At 52.1% G+C, this 21,880-nt stretch overlaps 1 protein-coding gene across 4 annotated transcripts in view; it reads left to right on the top strand.

Annotated features, from left to right (window-relative positions):
* Window positions 1-20,837, top strand: part of LOC105698870 (beta-1-syntrophin) — a 205,221-nt gene extending 184,384 nt beyond the window's left edge. For 3 of the 4 annotated variants that reach the window (XM_012423476.1, XM_012423475.1, XM_012423477.1), the window contains exons 5-8: window positions 9,060-9,277; window positions 15,781-15,995; window positions 17,590-17,807; window positions 18,583-20,837. In XM_012423476.1, the coding sequence (XP_012278899.1) occupies window positions 9,060-9,277; window positions 15,781-15,995; window positions 17,590-17,807; window positions 18,583-18,675 (744 nt within the window). In that variant the 3' untranslated portion in view covers window positions 18,676-20,837. The remainder of the gene's footprint in view (window positions 1-9,059; window positions 9,278-15,780; window positions 15,996-17,589; window positions 17,808-18,582) is intronic. The other variant, XR_001103965.2, reaches the window with a different exon arrangement.
* Window positions 20,838-21,880: the final 1,043 nt, after the last annotated feature.

Genomic DNA, 21,880 nt, shown 5'->3' with positions numbered 1-21,880 from the left:
TTAATGACTCGTCCTCGGAATGACGAGACTGCGTCTGAGGCGCCGCTAATTTGTTCGCGAACCCCCGGCACGAAGGGTCGAGTTTCTAGGGCCGGAAATCGGGGCGAGGAAATTTCGAAATTTCAATTCAGACCCTTGTGGGAACCCAAGACTTAAAGGTAATTACCGTAAAACGACGAGAGCGGGTGGACATAAAACCAGGGGGTGAAAATACCCCGCAAGATCGAGAGGTCGCCCCGTTATCCTTGGCCGTTGACGTCAAGGATGAAATAGACGCGTATAAAATAAGTGCGTATCGTTACAACCTAGTGACACCCCCGTGGGACCGAGCGACAGCCCCGTTATATTAAGCCCTAATGGAAAATACATTAGGGGGTGTCCCTAAAAAGGAGAGGTGAAAAATCCACCCTGCCGTAGCTCGACTTACGAGACCCTTCGCGACATTTTTTTATTTTTTACGCGAATTTTCCTAGCATTCCTTTCCGTGGGATAGGGTCGCCGGGAAATTCCCGAGCAGTAAATCGTCCCGAAGGCAGTTTTCTCAAAATGGCAGAGAGAACGAGGAGTATCCAGGACGATCGAAGGGGTAAATGCGTCGGCTAGAACTGAAAGATCGTCTCGATATCCAGGGGCGTCGACGTCGCGGGCAAAGTAAACGCGCGGGGGTGCGTCATTACGTCACGACGACACCCCCGCGGGTGGTGGGCGTCGTCATTGCTGCGCGAAGTAAGGCTCTAATGGAAAGTACATTAGGAAGTATCGCTAGACGGGGGTGTAAGGCGCTGGCGGGGGGCGGGGGGTGGGTAAAAGTATAAGGGAGAACCATGGTGGCGATGTTTCCAGCGGAGACACTTTCGCGCAAGCGACTGGAAAGGAACGATATCGTTTTAAAGTCGTCGTCGTCGTGGTCGTCGCGCGCACGTTGAGGAAAAACATGGAACCACCCTTAAAGGGGATGCGGCGCGGGTTCACGGGGCGACGTAAACTCGAAAATATACCCGGCGAACAAATCCTTCCGGTGAAAATCCCGCGGAGCGATAATTTCACTTGAAAACGAGCCGTCGGGTCTCGAACCGCGAAACCGAAGTAATTTCCCGCACGACCTATTGTATTCTTTTTTCGGAAGACCTTAATTTTTTTTCCCCGTCTATTATTACGTTTCCGCAAGATACGATAGTCGAATGCGAATCACGTTCACGCGTAAACTAGACTCTAGCCGGAGATGGAGGAGTAGTCGGGCTCTCCGACGGTCACGTGCGATCGCCTCATAGCCCAAGATTTCCGGCAGCCGAGGAAGTCTTCCGCGTTTCTTTTTCCCCTAACGCGGCTAAGAGGGCCTTTGATGCTCCCGTCGGACGGGAATCGGCACTTTATCGCGCAATCGGTAGCTCTCCTTCGATCTAAGGCCCCGTCGAAGCGGTCGAGTCCAGGCGGGCGAGATCAGCGAAAATCGCTGGTGCGGTCCGGCGGTCCATCCCTCTAATTGGTCGGCCCTCGGAAAACTCGTTTTCCCGAGTCGGCGGCGCAAACGCGAGATTTGCCCGTTCCCAGGGATTCCGGGGGAGGATTTATCCAGGGGTCGAGGGTGGCTGCTCATCGATCGGAGAGCTCGGCAAATCGGGCCGGAATCGAAGGTCGACTTTGCTCGGCGATCTCTCGAGGGCCGCTCCAAGTTAGAAGCCCCCGAGTGCTTGCCTTCGCCTCGGCGCGGCTCTCCGGCTCTCCGGCTCTTCGCACTCGGTCCATTATTGTAATTGAATGCGTCGGGATCAAATATCGGGCGTCTCGGTGTGTGCAATACGTCCCGGTGGAGTCGCGATCGCGGGCGTCGCGCCCGACCGCGGAGAGATACCGGGTGTCCATTAATCATGCACTATCGGACGGCCCGGTCTGTTCCATCGCGGGTTAAATTGAATGGGAGAAGTGTTCCCGGGGTGCCGGCCGTCGTATATCCGAACCATTTTCAATTCATTAGTCAGCGCCGACCCGGCGGAGGACGCGCGCATCCTGATTACGCTGATTAGGCCGAACGAGACCTGGATGCGCACTTATTCGGGCCGCGTCGGGCTTTTTCCTTCCAAAGGAACAAACGAGTCCCCGGCGAACTCTGATAACGCGCGATAACTATCGAGCCACCTCCCTTACGGGGCGCGGAGGTCTTTGGACGTGCCCGACCTTTTCGTCCGGTAATTAGGCCCTCGCGCTTTTTCATCCCGAAAGTGAATATAAATATGGAACGGCTGTTTAATTAACGAGCGGGTGACTTTGGAGTCCCGACATCTGGGCCGCGCGACGAGGAGGAGCGGATTTCCTTGGACTCGGGCGAAGGGATGAAAAAGGGCTCTTTCCCTCGGAGACCGCGAAATTCCGGCTCTCCCGATCCTCGGCGATATTTCACGCGCCTTTCTCGCTTACTTACCTCTGGCGTTATTAAGTCATTTATCGGGGGATAAATTATTCATTGGCGTAAGTCGCGGCCGCGGGACGCGCCGGCCGGCGTCGTTAACGCGGCCCGAAACGATCGGCCAAGTTTCCCGGCTCGGAGACACTTCTTTTTTTATTATCGCCCGGCTCGTTATTAATTATCCTCCTCGTCGTCCGCGTCCCTCGTTATTGCGGGAAATATCGCCGGCTTTAAAGGCAAACTTTGATCCTCGTCCCGCCACCGGCACGCTCCGCCCTCGATCATCGCCCCGCGAGCGGAACTTCGGAACTCCCCTTTGCCGTTTGCCCCCCTCGAGCGAACGTGCTCGATGCACCCCCGCGAATACCCAGGGGACATCCACTACGGGAATCCCGAAATGCAGGAAATGCGCGGCATGGTCCCGCGGGACCGTAGAGCCTCGCGCCAAGTACGCGACGACCGAGGCGCAATTTTAGAAAATCTTTAAAAAATTATCTAACACGTATTCGTAATAGGGAATTCCTGAAAATCGCCCCATGGAAATGCGCCCTGGGAAATGATCGTACGAACGACCCCCCTCCGCCGAAGTTCGCAACAGAGTGCGCGAATTATCCGACGTCTGTCGCGATTCTTTGAGACCCGAAAGAGAGTACTCCGGTTTCGTTTTGCAGTATCCAGCGCACTTCGACCGTCGACCTAAATTTTTGGCGCAGCTCCGTCTCAACGGTATAAAAGGCGAAAACCGCATTTCTCGTTTTAGCCCGGATGCGGCTCTAAAGAGCTCAATGAGATTGTTGAGGCGCGGGGTGTGCACTCCCTTTGGCGAGTGCACTTGCAGTAACGAATTCGCGGGATTTTTTTCCCTCTCTCCCCTCCTCTCTATTTTTGCTGTTTTTGCTGACCCCTTTTTTAACGCACCAAGCCGGAGGAAATTGAATCCTTAATCATCGGAGGGTCGCGCCAAAGAAATTCCAACGGCCTGGCTGGTTAATTCCAGGGATGCATCCCCTCTGCATGTGTCCGATGCGACTCAATAAAGTGCAGGTGCATCAGCATTGCTAAGCAAACCGCGGCGAAGTGCGCGGAGGTGGACGCTCCCGAGAGGCGAAGTGGGAAGGCATCGACAGGTGGAGAGAAAAAGATCGAACCACTCTCCCTCTCTCTCTGTCTCCCTCTTTCTTTTCCTCCATTCGCCCTCTTCCTCCCTCCGGCCGAAGGAGGGGGTGTCGAGAATGCTCGGCCCGACGCCATTCACACGGCGGAAATGCCGTCGAAGTTCGAGGTGCACTTTGCACAGGTTTTGCCGATTTTATTTCTCGAATCCAGATTGCATTCGGTTAATTGAATTATTCAATAAATGCCGAGCTCCCTGAAAGTGTCCCCGCCTTTGTAACACCGGTGATAGCGAAGGAGGAAATTAAATATGAAACAAAGCGGTGCACCGGAAGTATGCATTCCACCCCTTTAAGGAACATAAAAGTGCACGAAACTGCATCTTTTAATTCCCCATTGGCTTAAAACATCGCGTGGAATTAATTCCCGATTAAATTCTGGATCCGGAGACGTCATCCGAATAATTTCCGTTGGCGCGTCCAAGTCATCCGGAGCGGCTTTATATAGATTTACCGAGGGCTTCGATAACGTCTCCATTTTTATTCCCACAACTGTCATATTTCTCGAGCCGCATGCCGGCATATCTCGGCCTCCGGCCTGATTTTGTCCCGTGCTTGAAACTTAAAGTGGTCGATTTAAAGTTCCCCCTCGCGAGCGGACTTCCGAAATCGCGTCGATTCGTCTTCGGCACCCCCTCGGAGGTGGACGTGTGAATACGTAGACTCACCTACACCTTTGTCCTCGGGAAAAGTCGAGCGAGGTGGATTTTTCAAGAGCGTCTTCCCCCGGCCCCCGTCCCTGATTCACGTTCCAGACGGTGGAAGTTAAAAGCAACTTGGACGTATAACGATTCCTTTAGCCCCGGTCGCGACGGTATCTCGAGATATCGAGTGGAAAGCGCGATACGATTTCATCCCGCTTCCTGCTGGGCAGGGAATAAGGGAACCGCTTAAAGAAGAGACCGATAACGGCGATAACGAAGTTTAGACTCCCGCGAAGAAAATAAAATTCACCGTGATCGCCACGCAAGAACGGGAACGTCATTTTTTAATTCCATTTGCGCATTGAATCTCCCCAATCGACCGAAAGAATTTTTATTAACAAAAATCCAAACATTGGACAAATTACGCACCCATCGTCGCAACCTGCTCCATAGATCCACACGGGCGATTTAGAGCCACCCCCGTAAGGGGCGTCGATTCATCTTGCATCCCCCTAGGTGGCTGGGGGTTGCCTACACTCTTTTCGAAAAAGGAGTCGAGGAGGGTGGTTTTTTCAAGAGCGTCTTCCTCCACTTCCCAGGCCTTACACGCTGTCTCGTTCGCTTAATTAAAGCGCCACTCGAGTCCCGTTCCCCGGCGATTCGCGAAGCGGCAAAAAGAATGACGACACGGAACTCGCATTATGCCGTCTCTTTTCCACCCCCAGCCCTGGGAGCACCCCGAGATTTCCATTCGAGTCGGCCGTCTAGAGAGAGACGTCGTCCCCCGCGGTGGGGAGTGGGGCGGTCGCCCCAAAGCCGTTTTCGCGCTTCGTCCTTCTCGGATATGCTCCATTATCCCTTTCATTATTAAAGGCTATTAAGACCGTATAGCTCGAGACGTGCATCGGGTGCGTCCCGAAAGGTTCCGGTTAGAATGCATTAGGGGTGGTTTCGCCCCCGGCGGGTGACGGCGGGGGCGAAATGCAAAATCCTCCGAAGGGCGGAATTCGCGCTCGGGGTGACGGGCCAATTTCCCGGGAAATTAAGCAGGGACTGTTAACCCGCTCGGAAGTCCGATAAAAGCGCGTCCTTTTGAGGGCCGCCTTTGGGAGGCGGCCACCCCCTCGCGGGATTTTCATTTTTCCTATTTTCTCGCGATTTTTTGCCGCGCCGGCCGGGTGACGCGGCGCTGAAAAAGGCGGATATGGTTTTTGATGCGCTTTCGCGTAATTTCGGACCGCCGGCCCATCCTGATAAGCCGTTTTTGGGGGCGAGCGGACAATGGGACTGGATGCACCCCCTGTAGATGGGACGGGGAGAGGGAATCACCCGAAGCTCGCGCGAGAGGGGGTGGCTCGGGCGAAAGTTTGATTCCGCTCCCGAAATGGACCAGATTATGCGTCAAGTTCGAAATGGCCGCGGAATTCTTGCGGAAGTCGGTGCGGCCGGCGTCGTCGGCCCTCGAATTCCCGGGATCGGCGGATATATCCCGGATAAATGAGAATTTTACGCCATATCTATTAATCGGGTAATCGCCGCCCCGAATTTCGGACCGTCCGGGGTTTAGTGCCGGTTATACTATTCGCATTAAACTTTATGGAATGCGATCGGACATTATACCCCCCTGTACGATTCCGGGGCGCCTTAAAGCGCGTTATCGCTCGGTCCGATAAAAATCACTCTCGCTGCCCTAGAAAAATTCGCCCCCTTTATCACCCCATCGCGAATTCCTGCAATTTCGCGGAACGTCTTCCCACCCCTCGGCCAAAAAATCCAATCTCATCATTTCCCCTCCCCCCTGTCGGACCCAATCACCGGGGCGGCATTTAATTCCCAATCCGCCATAAATGACCCGCCATAACACAGTCGGTGGATAAACGAGCCGCGATTTAAACTGCCTACAACGCGTTATCGCGAGCGGGGATGAAATTCGGTCTTGCGGCCGCGGGGCGAACAATGGGGACCCGATTAAATCCGATCGAGATCGATCGCGATCGACGAGCCAGGGGGTGTCACTTTCGCGAACCACCCCGAAGGGTCGACGTTTCTCCAATCTCCAGACTGGGAATTCGCTCTAGAAATCATTTTTACAAGAATTATAATAAAAATTGCGCCCCCCTCCCTCCCCTCCGACCTTGATAACGATAATCGTGATAATGACGACCCCGGCCGATGAACAATGGTGGGGGCGCGTTTATTGTCGTCCTGTCGAGAGCAGAGTGCATCCCCGTTTCGCCGTAACCGCGATGGGCCGGTGAAAAATGCAAGGGCCGAAAGCGCGGGGGACAATGCGCGCGCGACGCGCCCGCAAAACGCTCCAATTTTGGCGCGGCTCTCGCGTTTCCATGGAAATGTAATTCGCGACCTCCGACCCGATGGACTGGGCGAAAAGTACCGTTTAGATTCGGCCGAGGGCGCAAATTGGCGCAGAGAGGACCAGGATTGGGTTTACGGCGGGCCCGGGATGGACCCGCGCCGTTAATCGGGAATTATTCCAGGATTTTTGCGAACCATCGTCCCCGCGTTTCGTTATCTTGTCGAGATGTAATTCGCCCTGTGGAAATTGCGACTCGCGGAGAAATGTTCGCCGGGGAACAAAACATTCGGATTCACATTTTCGGTCGTGGGAAACGCATTTTACGCATATAATATGTATATCTCCGTATACGAGAAGAAGAGGGGGACGCACCGGGCTCTCTCGTCCCAATCAGCTGATCGATCATAAATCGATAAGGAAATTCGCAACCCCTCCGAACTCGTCGATACCCTAAAGTCGGTGCTAGGGGGAGGGCTCGCACGGGGGAAAGGGGGCTTCCCGTACATCGGCGTTAATCAAAGCAGGAGGATTTCATCGATTTTATCGCGTTCACTTTGGTGTTTTAATTATACCCACCCGTGTCCGGGAGAAGAGGACGATTACGCGTCCGCGGTCCCGTTGTAGGCGATACCGGTTCGATAAAATGCGCGATTGATAGTCTGAGTGGTTTGTCGACGATAACGGAGGCGTGCTCTCGCTCCCGATGGCTTCCTATTATCAGCGCGTCTGTCGATTGTTTCGTGAGAAATTTGAGTTCCAAAGGAGTGTCGTTACCGTTCTCACCCTGTATGGATCCTTATCGGTCTAATTGCCACTTACGGCATCTACGAGGCGGGGTAAAAAAAATTCCAAGGATTAGGAGAGAAAAGACAATGCGCCCCTTTTTAGGCAATCAGAGTACGTCACCGTGAAACGCGGCAAATTCTCTCGCATTCGTCAGGGCTTGATATAATTACGTCATGAAATTACACCGAGTAATGGCTGATGAACGCTGGGGAGAGGGGGTTGTTATAATTGCCGGAATGGGAGCAACGATTAGACGCGCGGTGCCTCTAATTGCTGCACTAATAACCGACCCGGGGGAGATTAATTCCCGAAGAATGTATTACAACGGAAATAGTCATCGATGTGTAACGATCGATCGCGACCTCCGATCGACGGATCGAACGAACGGTGCCGTTTAGATCTGACCGGAAGCGCAAATTGGTGCAGCGAAACCAGGATTGAATTTACGTGGGAAAAGGGGGGGAGGAGGGGGCGAGGGGATGGATTTCATGTACACCGGTGTTAATCAGCACCGGAGAATTCCATCAATTTTCCGGCGATCAATTTAGTTTTTTAATTACCTCACGACCGAGCAAAAGAAACACCCCCCACGAGCGCGATTGAAAAAGTGTATTACGCGAGTCCCCAAAAAATTCGGATTACTAAAAAAAGAAAATCCTCTCGAGAGTTAGCTTTACCGCTGGCATTGTTAAAATATGAAGCGAAGCAACGGAACGCGGTGCGCATTAATTACAGAAACGTTAACGTTCCCGGGTATTGCCGTACCCACCTTTCCGCGTTCTTGCAAATTTAATGCGAGGCGTTCCCTTTGTCGTCGGCCCTCTTTTTACAAGTTTATATGTCCTTACTGCAGCTTTACGCGGCACTTCTGGCTGCGATTGTTCGCGGGAAAAAAGAAAATATCGCGATGGGCGTTAACCACGGGCCCTTCCTTTCTCAGAGAGGCGCCATTTTCCACTTCCTAAGGGTGGCAGGGAAAGATTCGGTCCCATCGGGATTTAAACATTTGAAGGATGCTAAACCCTCGGCAGGATAAATCGAAGAGAGGTGTCGTTCGCATTTAATGACGAATGCAAATAATCGAGGTAGAGAGCCGGGGATTGAATCCACCCCGTCGGGGTGCACCGGCAGAATGGATCTGACGTTCGATGGGAGCATCGCAAAAACCCTTGAAAAGGATCCCGATATAACGAAGCCTCTTGGAAAGGGATGCTCGCATCGGTAGAGGTCGACTAAATTGCACGGACACAAAGGCTCGGCGCAACGATTCCAATTGAAATTCTGGACATGTGGCTCGCGAATAGTTTCCATGAAAATGCACTTCATGATATCCCGTCGATGGGCCGCGTGAAAGGCGCCGTTTAAATTCCACGGAGGTGCAGATTTCAGAATTCAAGTGTCAATTTGCGCGCAAGGGGTAATTGCAAATTGCGGGACCTGGGCGCCCGAAACGGTGGCCCAGCATTATCCAGCTTTTCCCGACGAAAATCATAAATAATCCCAGGTGAAAACGTTAATTGTCCAGAAAATAATTAAGCTCGTACAAACGGCGATGGATGCACTCCGCTCCGAATTACCGTACCCTGTAAACGTCGCGACATCAAATTGCGAAACTGACATTTAAAATGTACCTCTGCCCAGGTTTACAGTCCCATTACTTGGAACCATTACTCGATAAGTTATCGACTTCGTATCGCGGTTTGGAACGATTCCTGAATGATGTGCCCGATTTGCAGAACGGCAGAGCGAGCAGCGAGAGCAGCGAAGACGGGGCCGGAAGTAGCGCCAGCACTTCCAGGGGGGCCGGAAGTGGATTCGGCCTGGGGTGCACCGGGGGATGGCGCAGCGTATTTGGGGCCGTTTCCGGTCGCGAATTGAGGCTCTACGAGTGCGCACCCTGGAGCCCCGAAGCTTGGGCGTCTCCCAGCATCACCTGTCCCCTGATCGCCACAAGGTATCGTCGACGATCGTTAACGATAACGAAATTGATTTTCACATTTTTTCGACAGCAGCCTACCTTCCATTTTTAATTATCAATAATACTCCCCGGGGAATTATTTTCAAGATAGAAATACCGTGGGGACAAAATTCATATTTTTCAAATATACACCCCAAGGGATATACTTTGCGTATATTTCCGGCGCGACAGCTCCTATACGGTAAGTAAGTAAAAACCATAATGCTCCCCGAAATCCCCTGGAACCGCCATCTTGCTTTCGAGCCCATCTTCCGCTCGCGGGTCGTCGTAAACTTTACGACACGTAGGAGGAACAAAAAGCTTTCCGATGTAATCGAGGTGAAAACTGCGGGGGAGAATGGCGCATCGCGGGGATCTCTTTAATTACCATAACGCGGTTCATCTCGCCCCGCGTTTTGCGTTAGCTTATGTGGGATTCGAGGGGACGCCGTAGAGACGGGGCCAGGGCGTCGTAACCCGCAATCGCGAGATGTAAACGCACCGGAGACCGAAGATGGGAGAGAGAACGCGAGTTTTCCCACCCTTTTGAATCCGGCCCCCGGGATTACCGATGCGGAATTAGGGCAGTTAGCGGTCTTTGTTACCCCGCCATTTTAATTAAGACCATTAACCGTCGACATTCGCATCGGCCGGTCGTTATCCCGCGCACCCCATGGAAACGCCCCAGCAAACGTAACGCGGGGTCACGTGTCCGGCGAAAGGGTGACCTACCCCTCGATAGGGTTCCTTTTAAATCCTAAATCGACGTAAATTCCACCGCCCTTCTCCGGTCGGTATCCCGCGTGAACTCCGAGGACGTCGAGATCCGATCGACCTTTCGTCGTTGACGTCGGCGTCGGCATCGCGGATACCGAATGCGAGCCGAAGAGTATCCGGAGTAACCGGCGCGACGACCGAGGACGGTAGTGGGGGAGGAGCGGGGCAAGGTTAATTAATAGCAAGTGATTAATCGCCGAGCCGAGCTACCCTCGTCAGACGAGCCTCCGAGCACCGGGTCGAACTTGTACGTGATCTGCAAATACGAGCGAGCTTCTACGTACGTCGCGCGTCCGTAACCCCTGTCGGTATGACGCGTGCAAAGGTACTCCAACTACCCCTGTTTAACCTCCGCTCCGAACCTCCCCGAGTCTCCCTCCGAGTTAAGTCCAAGTGCATTTGTTACACGACAAGGCTTATTAAACTTTGGACGTATCGACGAACGGCGACGAGCACCGTTTCCGGTCCCCTCGCTCGACTGCAGAAGTTGGAATAATCCTTCGACTCGGTACCGCCTCCTTTCCCGTTCGTTTAATTGCGAGTCGTTTAATTTCCAACAAAGTCTTGCGCGAGTATTTTTAAGCAACCCCCCCGGAATAGACTCATCCAAGATCCCGAAACGGAAGCTGGGACAAATGAGTACATCCCGTTAATAGGACGGGGCGAGAATTAACCATTGCGCCCCGGAAGTGGACGTATCAATTTTTTTAATGCCCTTCTTTCCTCGCAATCGGTCCAGTGGCATTATTGCGGTGGAGTGCGCGTCTCCCTCGATATACGGCATCCCATTTGGGTAGCGGGCAACGCTTTGTCGCCTCGGCAATTCCGTTAATGCACCGGTCATTGCACGCCAACGCGTAATTACGATTCCACTTACAGAGTGCCGTGTCTTTCCCTCCCGAAGGCCGCGACGCCCTGCGCAATCGTCACTTCCGGGATTGCATAACGAGTTCCCGAGGCGGCGACGCGTCCACCCACTTTGGAAGACCGAGGACGATCGCGTAATCGGTATCACCGTCCTCGTAATCCGGAGCTACTTCCGAGGTATTTCTGAAAGCCTGAACGCGAATTAAAAATATCACGGCTGATGGAATCGAGACTCTAATTATTCGCCCCCCTCTTCCGCCGACCGAACCCGATTTTCAGCGACGTTTCCAAGGATGCGGCAGAAAAGCTCCGATCGAGCCTCCCTTTATCCTGTCCGGGGCAATCCCGAACACGTTCCGAGCTTCACCCACCTATCTGGACGATTTCCCCTGTGACCGTGTCCTAATAAACTCCGGGCGAAACTGTAGAGAACGCGTGCCGAATGGTTAGCCGGAAACGGAAGCAGTCGTTAAGGGCACGATTTTCACAGAATTCCGATAAAGGTGAAAGAAACGTGAATTCCAAAAAAAAAAATTATCCAAGTTCTTTTACCGCGGTACTCTTAAATCTTGCTTATAAAAAAATCCTGTAAATTTTAGAAACCATATCTTGCAGCGGGAAAAAAAATCAACGGGAATTAAATTTGTCGGAGGGATCGATCTCGGTGGAATTTTCCCGATGGTGCGTCCTGGCCGCACCTACGGAACCACGTCTACAGGTTGCCGATTGCGGTGGAGCCCGGAATAGCTGAGCTAGCAAGGGGCATATTTTATGGGGGTTCTATTTATTTATCACCGAGCTGGAGGCCGGGGGCGGCCTCCCTGACCGGCGGCCAAATTAATGGACGGTTCGCCGCGCGACACGCGTGCGATTTCGCCGGTACGCGCGAATCGGTCTCACGCGAGAGCCACGCATCACGGTTTTATGGATCGAGCAGAGATTTTGAGGTTAAGCCGGCCCCATCGCGGTGGATTTCGCGACGCCGCGACGCCCGACAGCGTCATCCGTCGCTAACCGATCGCGATTTGTCTCCCCGAGAAGGAACGGTGTTCCCAACGCTACATTGTGCAATTTGCGATAACATCGGTACCGCGAAAAATTAAGTAAATGGTTAAAAGGATAACGATGTCGAGCGACAAACCGAGGGAGACGTAGGACCTTTTGAGGGGACGGGTCATTTTTTTTCGGGAAAGCCTTATCATTTCCGCCTGCACGCGTGATAACGAAGCCCGGTTAGGTACCAGTTAAGCCGGTACCAGAGGTATCCGTTCGCCTTCGCAAAGAGATAGGAGAAGAGGAAGAAGAGATATCCCTCGGCTTGGGGAGGATTTATCGAATCGTGGAGCCGGTTCATGAAAGTCTAACCGCAAGACAGAGGGGCAAGCCGGGCCGCGGGGGAGGAGGAAGGGATTTGGAAAAGCGTAGAGGGAGTTCGAGAGGAAAAGCTGAGGGGGGCAGAGCCGAATGGAAAATTTGTAGGTGCGAGGGGCTATCCAGGAGCTGGAAAAGCTCCGCAAGGAGGTCGCCGTCTTCGGGGGCGGGGGCGTGAAAGATGGGCTTTCGATAATCGAACGGTGAACCGGATCAATTAAGCCCCTGGGAGCGGGCATTAATTATCGAAGACGTCGTCAACAGTCCCCGGGAGGCGCGTCCTATCCCAAGGGATTCCGTCTACGGGACCAAGAAGCGACTCTGCTCGCGACTTACCGCTCCTGGAGGAAAAATGCACATTCGGGTGCAGATCCTCTGCGAGTGATTCACTGGCAGAGGAGGAATTTAGTTCGGTGGATTTGACCAGCGCCTCTTTGGATTTTTCTTATACTTTACGTCCTTTTCCGTTTAATCGATAGTCGCGAGAGATGCCGAAATTCAAGTGTCGCAGCGTTTGCCCTCTCCAATTACCGAGCGAAAGATGAGCTCTCGATAATCGAACGTTGGAATTAAGCCCCGAGGAGCGAGCATTAATTATCGAAGACGTCGTCGACGGTTTCGAGAAAGCGAAACCGATATCGGGAGCGAGATATTCCGGATTTTGAGGCGAGGTCCCGGCGCTTCCTCCAAGATGGCCACCAGCGGCCAGACTTACTTGTTACAGACTTGTTAGACCCCCGCGTCCTGGGAGACCTTCCGGAACGAGAGCCCCTCCTCCAATTTTGGAGGTAATTGCCGGAAATTGGCACCGGCGTATTAACCGCTTAAAGGAGGAGGCAGACCCTAATTTACCGCGGATGATTCATCGCGTGATTTTTAAAAAGCGATCTCAGATCCCAAGGGAGGAATCTCAAAGGACGAGGGAGCAGAGGACCTCCAATTGGGTGCCTTGGAGAAATTAATTGGACCCGGATCCAGTTCGAGGGTGAAATTCGACTTGAACCGTTTACCCGAAGACGCGATCTTCCGGCGATACTTATCCAAATTATCTAGGCGATCGATAACGTCGGTAGCGTGGCCGATCCAGCATCCAAATCATCCATCCAGATCGCATCTCGCTCTCGGACTAGCAAATATCCCGAACCGGAGAACCCTCTGCACCTTTTACCCGCCATCTCGTTACGTCCCTCCTCCTGTTCCCCTCCCCTTGGCGTTGGTGTCCTAATTGAAATTCCTCCCGAAATACCAACTGCCACGGCAATTACCGTGCCGTTTTTTCCCCCGCGTTGGCTTTTTCCGCCCCCCTCGGTCCGCGCCTTGACGATCTCCCTCATTAGTATGCATACAGCCTTATCTTTGTCGCGCGACTCGTTCCCGTGGGATTTTTTAAATCTCCCACCCTAATAAGCCCACTTCCCCCCAAAAGACATCGAGTTCATCCCCATTTTGGGGGGTTGTTCGAATTTCCGGGTCGGAATTAATTCGACCCCCTATAATTGTGCATTAAACGTTCGCCTCCCCTTTTTCCGGGGTCGCGCCACTTTCGGCCGCCATTATGGTCCCGAATTCCGGGGGCGCGTAATCACGCGTTAATTTTTCCGCCGCGGTCGGTGTCTTCCCATTGTCTCGTAATTGCTTCCGGAAAAACTCGCCTGCGGGAACAAGATAAAGTTCTCCGTTCTTCCCGCTCCCTTTCGGCCGGATCCTTTTCTCCTTTTCTGCCCCTCGCCCTCTTTCGCTCCCTTCCTAGGAAACTACTTCGGTTTCTCGAGCACGCTCCGACCCCCTTGTCCGGTCGCCTCGAAACCGCGCCGGCTCTAAATTTCCGCGTGTCTTTCAAAAGTGCGCGCAAGGGTCAAAGGAGAATACCCTCGGAAAAGGGAAGAAAATGGCGCAAGGAGAAAAGAGACTCGCTCGAGAGATGGAACGTTGAAAATCCATTTCCGCTGGATCGGCGACATATTGAGCCGTTCCACGAGTTTGCGGACGTAGTTTTTTTTTTTTCGGAGGTAATCGCATGCTCGCTCAAAAATGCCGGGAATTTTAAGGTCTTCCACCCGACGGGTTCTTTCGGCGGCGCCGGAAACTCCTTTTCTGGACCGAGGAAAAAAAATTGAACTCCGGTTGGAAGTAGTTCCGAGAGGAGGCGGAGAGGCAAAAAAGAGGAGGACGAATGTCCGGGGATAATACACGGAAAGTGCGTTTTTCTGGGAAGGGAGTTCAAATGGGAGTCCGCAAAACATCCAAAGGTCCGGAGTGGTCCCGAGAGGTCCGGCGACGGCGTCGCGACGCGCCTTAAACGGGCTATACTGCGGGACAAATCGGAAGTGATTCGACGTTCTCCGAGCTCGCGGAAACTTTTCGGATCCGGGATCACGAGGTGGCGTCCGTTCTCGTTCAGCGTCTTTATTTACTGACAGGCACTGCTAGGAGTCCCTAACGCGCGGATTCGTGTCCCAGGATCAGAAAACCTCCGTTTACGACCATAAATCCTCATCGCGGTGCCTCCCCTGAATCTTCATTTCCGCGCGATATCCAAAAAGCAACCGGCTTCAAATTAAATATAACCAATACCTGGATGTAATTTCAGAGTCTCTCGGTACTTCGCAAACTCCCAGCGGAAGTATCCATCTTGCAGGAAAAAGAGAAAAAAAAAGTAACGTTCCTTCCCCGAGCTCCGTTTCCTCGATTAAATCTCCACGCATTTCCGCTAAAACTCAAGACCTCCCTGGATCAATTTAAATACCGGCGATACTTGCCAGTAATTATAAAGTCTCCCGTTAATTCGCAGCGTCCCGGTGAAGGTCTATATCTCTCAGGAAAAGAATCGACAACGTTATCGGGAAATTTTTTTCCCGGGTAACGGGAGCATTCGCCGATATTGAACGTGAAACTTTAACTAGAGCCCGGAGAGCGCGGATCGACGGCCTCTTCGGGGGATGAAGCGGCTTGAAAAAATAAGTACACCGTCTAACGAGACATACCGGGGGAGGAAATTGCCATGGCAGATCCTGCGTATCGACAGGCCCGAAAGCCAAGGATAACCTACGGAAGAGTCCTGTCCCTCGACTTTGCGGCGAATAAAAGGCGGAAAGATGGATTCGCCAATCGGAGCAGAGCGACGCGCATCGACGAGGGCAAACGAGGGAATGGTCGATCGCGAGTAGGCGAATTCGCGATTAACGAGGTTATCGGTCCTGGTCCAGACCATCCTGGGAGGCACTCGAGCTCGATCGGTCCCAAAGGACCTCGTACGTTACGCAGGTGCAGGACCTGTCGGGTGGCGTTACTCAAAATCCATATCCGGTCTCTTTTAACGCCGGAGCGACCCCCATCCGCAGATAAATTCGCGATTCGGCCCCGATGGCTCCAATTTTTCATCTTCGAGACTATATCGCGGTATACAATTCGGTGTTATCTTTGATATTATTTCGATTGGAGTATTTTTTCTTTTAACGAGTGACGCCACTTTTTCCCCGTTTCAGGCTCGTCTCCTCGCCCAGCAGGCAGAACGAAGCACCAGGGAGCAGCAACGCCGGGGTCCAGCACGGTGCCACCTTCGCGGTCCGGGTCGGGACTATCAATGGCGTTATCACGCATCACCTGCGAGCGGAAACGCGTCGCGATCTGGCCGCATGGGCGCGGGCGATCGTGCAAGGTTGTCACGCCGCGGCGTACTCGATTCGCGAGTACACCGTCCGTAAGTACTTCCGATGATACGTAGAAGAGGTCCGGAAATTTTCTCCCCGGTTTTAATTCGCCCGAGGGGAGAACGGAGAGAAAAATCGCAGGCCAGGCCGCGGCGCAATTTTTTGGAACGTCGTCTGTAAGCGCTGATGGACCAATAATTTCGGCCTTTGTTTTTCCCCGGTAGGATTTAAACCGCGTGGGGCCGCCTCGCCTCGTTTCTCTCATTTGTTCCTGTCGCTCGATGTAATCAATCTGGACTTGCGGAAATAAACGCCAAGGGAAAGAAATGCAACTGGGTTAAATTTGATTGCGGGGCCGATATCACTGGCGGAAGCGTGAAAACGGCGAGATATCAGTTTACAGGCCCACAGTGTGCTACCGAGGCGTTAACACATTACCGTTGCTACATTCCGCCCGTGCAGAAATCCATTCCAAGTTCCACCGGGACCCGGGAAATATGCTTCAAGTTTCGAGCGCGATTCCGCGAGTGGAATTTCTCGTTTGTCCTTTATTCAAATACGTTTATCCAACCTCGCCACGAGATTGCCGTTCTCTCCTCTCCCCGAAACCCCGAGTCGAGCTCTTCTAAGTTGAGACCGGCAACCTCCCCAAAATTCGATCAGCCGACCCACGATTTCGGTACTTCTTCGTAGTGAACCCTTTAAATCCCAAACAAAATGATTTCACATTCGAGTGGTACATTTCGCGAGAAGGAGTAGATTTGAATTCACTAATCCGTGACTTATGGAAAAGTGGAGCCTCGGCCAAGTCCTAGATTAGCCATTTTATCCCCCTCCGATTTATCGCGACCCTCTAGAAGGCCGGCCTTGGGTCTTATCAAAGCGTCCCGACATTCGTCAAACTGAAATTAAATCCAGGTCGCTGCGACTCGAGAAACCTTGCAATTAATATCCCGAATTTCGAAGCCATAACCGAGCCGAACACGGTCGTATCCAAAGAGCTTATTCATTAAATTTCTACACACGTACCCGGAAGGGAACAAATTTCTGCCTTACGCAGGGCCCTCGGGGACCGTTCCTATCCTGGCAACTACAGGTTTCCGGATTAATCGGACTGAGTCCTCCGTTACTTTACCGTTACCAGGAGATTAGGTTCGTTATGATAGCGACCTCCCTCGGGAGGACACGTCCCGGAGTAATATATTTTCACACGGATTTTAGCACGGACTTTTCGAGCTTGCCCTCTCTATGAAATTTTCGCGAAATCCCCGAGGGCACCGCGAACAAATATTTTTCTTCGATTTAATTCAACACGGGCCAATTTGCATAATGTAACTGCCGGTAGGCCGGCGGCCCCGCTGGACACGACGGGGTCTTAAAATGAGGCCAAAAAGAGCCTCCAATGAATTTCCTATTAGACCCCCGCCACTTTTTCTCTCCTTATTGCCCGCCTAATTGGAAATTAATTATTAATTAATTTTTCTTCGCGCGCTCCGTCTCGCATGCATTCTCCTTGCTTTCGTACAAGTTCCCGAAACACCTCGAGCGACTGAGATTGCGTTTCCACTTCTAAAAAATACTAATAATCGGTTAGAGGGATTCATTTGGTAATGCATTTACAATCTCGGTGCAACGTTTCCATAGGATGCGTCTGGCAAGGCAGGTCCTGTCAGTTGATAATAAACCACGAAGACGGATTCACATTATACGCCGCCGGGACGCGCGGCGTCACAGGAAACGGCGAAAGTCCTGGATCTCCACCGACGCCTCTTTGGAGAAGACCCTTCGACAAACTCAAAATGTCCGCCGATGACGGAGCGAGACTCCTTTGGCTCGAATTCGGCGGGGACGACGGAGAAATTGTAAGTAAAATGTGAGAATATAGAAATATCGCTGAAAATAAAATCAAAACCCCTTGACAAACGTCACTACGATACGCGCACGATTTGTTAAATCCAGTGCTTCTAAGAGGAGTGAATTTTTTCCTCGTTGAAAATAAAAATTTAATTTATTTCAATGCCTATTTTTATCGTCTACGCGAACGCCCGTAAAGCGGGGAAACCCCCTTCCCGGGGAAAAAGAGTTAACTTTCGATCACCCGGTACATCAACGAGAGTTCGAGTGCCGCAGGACATCGTGATGTCAAAGTAAATGTTTTTCATCCCTAATGCGATCTTCCCCATGTTCGAGGGAAACTCCCGCAGGACACGCCAAAGCGAGTGCCCTCCCTCGGAGGAATCTCCTTCCGATCCTATTCAGCGGATATTACGAGAGGCAGCCAAGAAAATGTTTTTTCAACCCGGAGAGAGTTTTCCCTCGGACTTCTCCGACCGCGAATTCGTCTTGAAACTTCCTCAAATACGCGGGCGGGACAATAAGCTTTGCGAATTTATCTTCCCGCTGGCGGAAGGATAAATAACCGTAATTGTTAGTAATCCTTCCTCGAGTCTCGTCCGCGGTTCCTTGACAAGTGGATAACTTTCCCTCTTATTTAAATATACCCGAAGAAGCGATGAAGTACTCCCTCCTAAATATATACGATTTCGAGGGTCACGGTAAATTTTTTTTCTTTCTTCGTGATTTAGGGAATGCTTCTAAAAAACGTATAATCCACGCTTCTATTAATTTTCATTCCAGGAGCTGGACCTGGAGAGCTGTCCGAAGCCGGTGGTGTTCGTGCTGCACAATTTCCTGTCCGCGAAGATACACCGATTAGGATTGTCCGCATAGGGGTACGAGGGGGCCCCGCCGGAGGCCCCCGATTTGCCACCGCACACCACCAGGTCCGTAATAAGCGTCTTTCTGCATTGAAAAGCCAAAAAAAAAAAGAAGCAGCAGAGGCCGATGCGGCAGCCCAAGGGACGCGAGTCTTACGGAGCACTTTGCTTTTCGGGGATGCCGAAGGACCGGGAGAGGCCCGTCGACGAGCGGATCCTCGAGGACGACCGTGCCCGGAAGCGGACGTTGACAGGAGCCAACGAGCGGCTCCGAGAATCGGCGGGATCCTTCGATACCCTCGGAAAGCGCCCAAAAGAGAGCCAACGACTTTAACTTAAGAAAGTATAGCGACTATCGACGAGGAAGCGCGGCGACGACCGACTCGAAGCCATCCACCCTGAACGATTTCCGAAAAGAATAAAAAAAATAAGAAAACCGAGCGCCGAGGGGGGGTGGGGGCGGAAAAAATTCGCGATTTCTCCCCCGGCGAAACATTCCCGAACTGGACATCGAGGCGCTCGGAATCGCTATTAATCAACGCGCCTAATTAACTAACTAACGAAGCGAGCACGCGAAGCCGTCGGGCAGGGAGATAGAGAGATACCCAGATTATCGCTAAATATTAACGAATTATTACCGTATAAATAACGATTGCGCATTTGCATGATAACTGTATCGGAGACACCGGGAGATGGTAAACTCGACGATTTAGCGGCTAATTTATTATCGTCGGCGATCCTTGCTGGTCCTGATGCGAAGAAGCGTTCTCCAAGATGGCGACCGACTCGCGCCGAGTCTTCGCGACCGCCGACGCTTTTTAAGCCCTGATGTCGTCGCGAAACGTTCGGGAAATCGAACGATCGACTTCGGGAGCTCGTATCGAAGGACCAGCGAGACGCTTATAGTTGTTTTATACAGTTCGTATCCTTACACGAAGTAACGTAACGCAAAGTGTCGCGGGACGCTCTTAGCTCCGCCATGACTCGTACTTGCGCAGGGACGCCGCGGTTTCGCGATGGACTCCAAGGCCCGAAAAAACAGGGCGAGAATTATGTCGCCGGGGATATTAATTTGCGATTCCATTACGGGTTATGAAAACGGAGAAAGGAATTATCGAGACCGCTCCCTCTCTTGTGCATAATTGAGAAAAAAAAATAAAATAACGATCGTTTCGTGGCTCTTAAAGAACTTGGGGGCTAATCGTTAATGGCAAATGTTCCTTTGGGATGGGGTGGAGATGTCCTGGATATTTAATTTAAAAAATGGAAACGAGGTCGGAACTTCGGGGTCCATCGCGAAGCAATGATACTAACCGATACTAACTCGGCGGTGCGAGACGACGCGTCGCGGGAATAACGCGGCGTTAATATTAACCCGACTATCCGTTAACGAACGGCAGAAGAGGAGCTAAAGTAAAAAAACCTATTCATAAGACATTCGGTGTGTGTATAAATTAACGGTGGAAGAGGGCTGTCGGAATTTAGGAGTATCAGCGCCGTTCTCCCGGACTTCAGAACGCGGCGGGTGGCGTACAATAAATAAGGATTAGTAGAGACATATCAACGAAGTGACGTAACTTTAATTGTGTCCATTATCATCTTCCACGAGGCCCTCGAGACAGGTCGGCGAAAATCGGGTTCCTCTCGCGGCGGAAAAATAATGAAAATTCGATCGGCCCACCCGAGTCTATAAAAATCCTCGACCAGCCCTTGTAAATAAACATCCAAAGGGAAGTGGAGGAGAAGGGACCGAGTATTCCTGAAATTTAGATGGCTACGGATCGATCCTCGGAAATCGGATCACTCCTCGATCGATGGATCGATCGATCCGCCCAGCGTGTCGCGGGGGTCGCGGGGCCATATCACGCGCACTGTAAACTTATGTCGAATGAGTTGACGACGATTCGTTTGGAAAGGTTTTCGCGTAAATTCCGTATTTTTCTAATAATTTAGCCATCGCAGAACGGCGCTCGCGACGTCGCGACTTCTCGCGTCTTCTTGGACGGTCGACGTCGCCGCGAGGTCGAGTCCTTTCTTTCTAGATTATCAGAGCTAATTGTATCTATGAGTTACCAAATAAACGAGCGGTTAGACATTTCTCGGCGTTACATTTCCGCGGAATCGTCGAGTCCCTATTTTATAAGCCAGAGAAAATTCAACCGTCCCCCCGGTACCACGGTGAGTATTGTTATAAATTCCTCGCTTCGCCCCACTTCATTTAATAACGATACAACGTTCTCCGCTTTCAGCTTCGCATAAATAAGGACGATACAATTAAAGCCCCGGGAAAATAGTCCCACTTATGGAAATCTTACATCCATCGATCAGCTGATCTGACTGCGTTTGAAAAATGATCGTCCCGCCGATCGACGGGCCGTCCTCCCTCGAGGAAAAAGGACAGACTTATGCGCGACTCGGGGGCGAGAGAAGGAAGGAAATAGGTTGCGGATCGAAGAGCAGGGCCGCGAAAAAGTTCGGGACTCCGTCATTTTTATCGGCAGCTCGATATCCCGGTGCTCGTGATTGGCTCGCCGAACTTTTCCTGATCCGTCTTCTCGTTGAGTTCGCGGGAGATCTCCTTCCCAGGCCCACTTTTTCCCTCTCGCGCAACCCGGACCCGGGTCGCCGCACGTAAATCACCCGCCGGTTTCGGCCGGGCCAAACCTCCGGAACTTTTCTATCCTTCCTCCCTCGGAATCCCCGCATTCGGGTTTCCGGCCGAGAGGGGACGATCCCATCTTTTTCCGAGCTCGAAATACCCGACTTTTCGGCTTCGATACGCGCATCCGGAATCGCCTTAGCCGAATTGACTGGGTCGAGCCCCGCGTTTGTCATATCGGATTTATGCCGGTTTAGATTTAGGGTCCCCGGATATATCCGCGGGGAGAGAACTCTACCGACAACCGGCGTCTACCTTCGATATCTAAAATGATGTACAGCGCAACGTGCTCATACCTTGTATATAAAATTATCTCGATGGAATCGATACTTTAAAGTGCAAGATCCAGGATTGGAAAATTTTCACCCTCCGCCTCCGGTTCGCGGAGTAGAGAATTCCCCGCCGATATATGTTACGTATCGCGGAGTACACGCGACAAGCAATTTCGAAATGCGATATCGCGAAGCTGCCAGCAATGGCGGCGAATATCGAAGCCATTCGGGACGCAGGCGTCGACGGCTGCGACGCGTGTCGCCGTTTGCTGGGTGAACCGGCTTTT

The sequence above is a fragment of the Orussus abietinus genome, unplaced genomic scaffold, assembly GCF_000612105.2.
Source record: "Orussus abietinus isolate OABI.00-Male unplaced genomic scaffold, Oabi_2.0 scaffold12, whole genome shotgun sequence".
Lineage (NCBI taxonomy): Eukaryota > Metazoa > Arthropoda > Insecta > Hymenoptera > Orussidae > Orussus > Orussus abietinus.
This window is presented reverse-complemented; position numbering and strand designations above follow the sequence as displayed.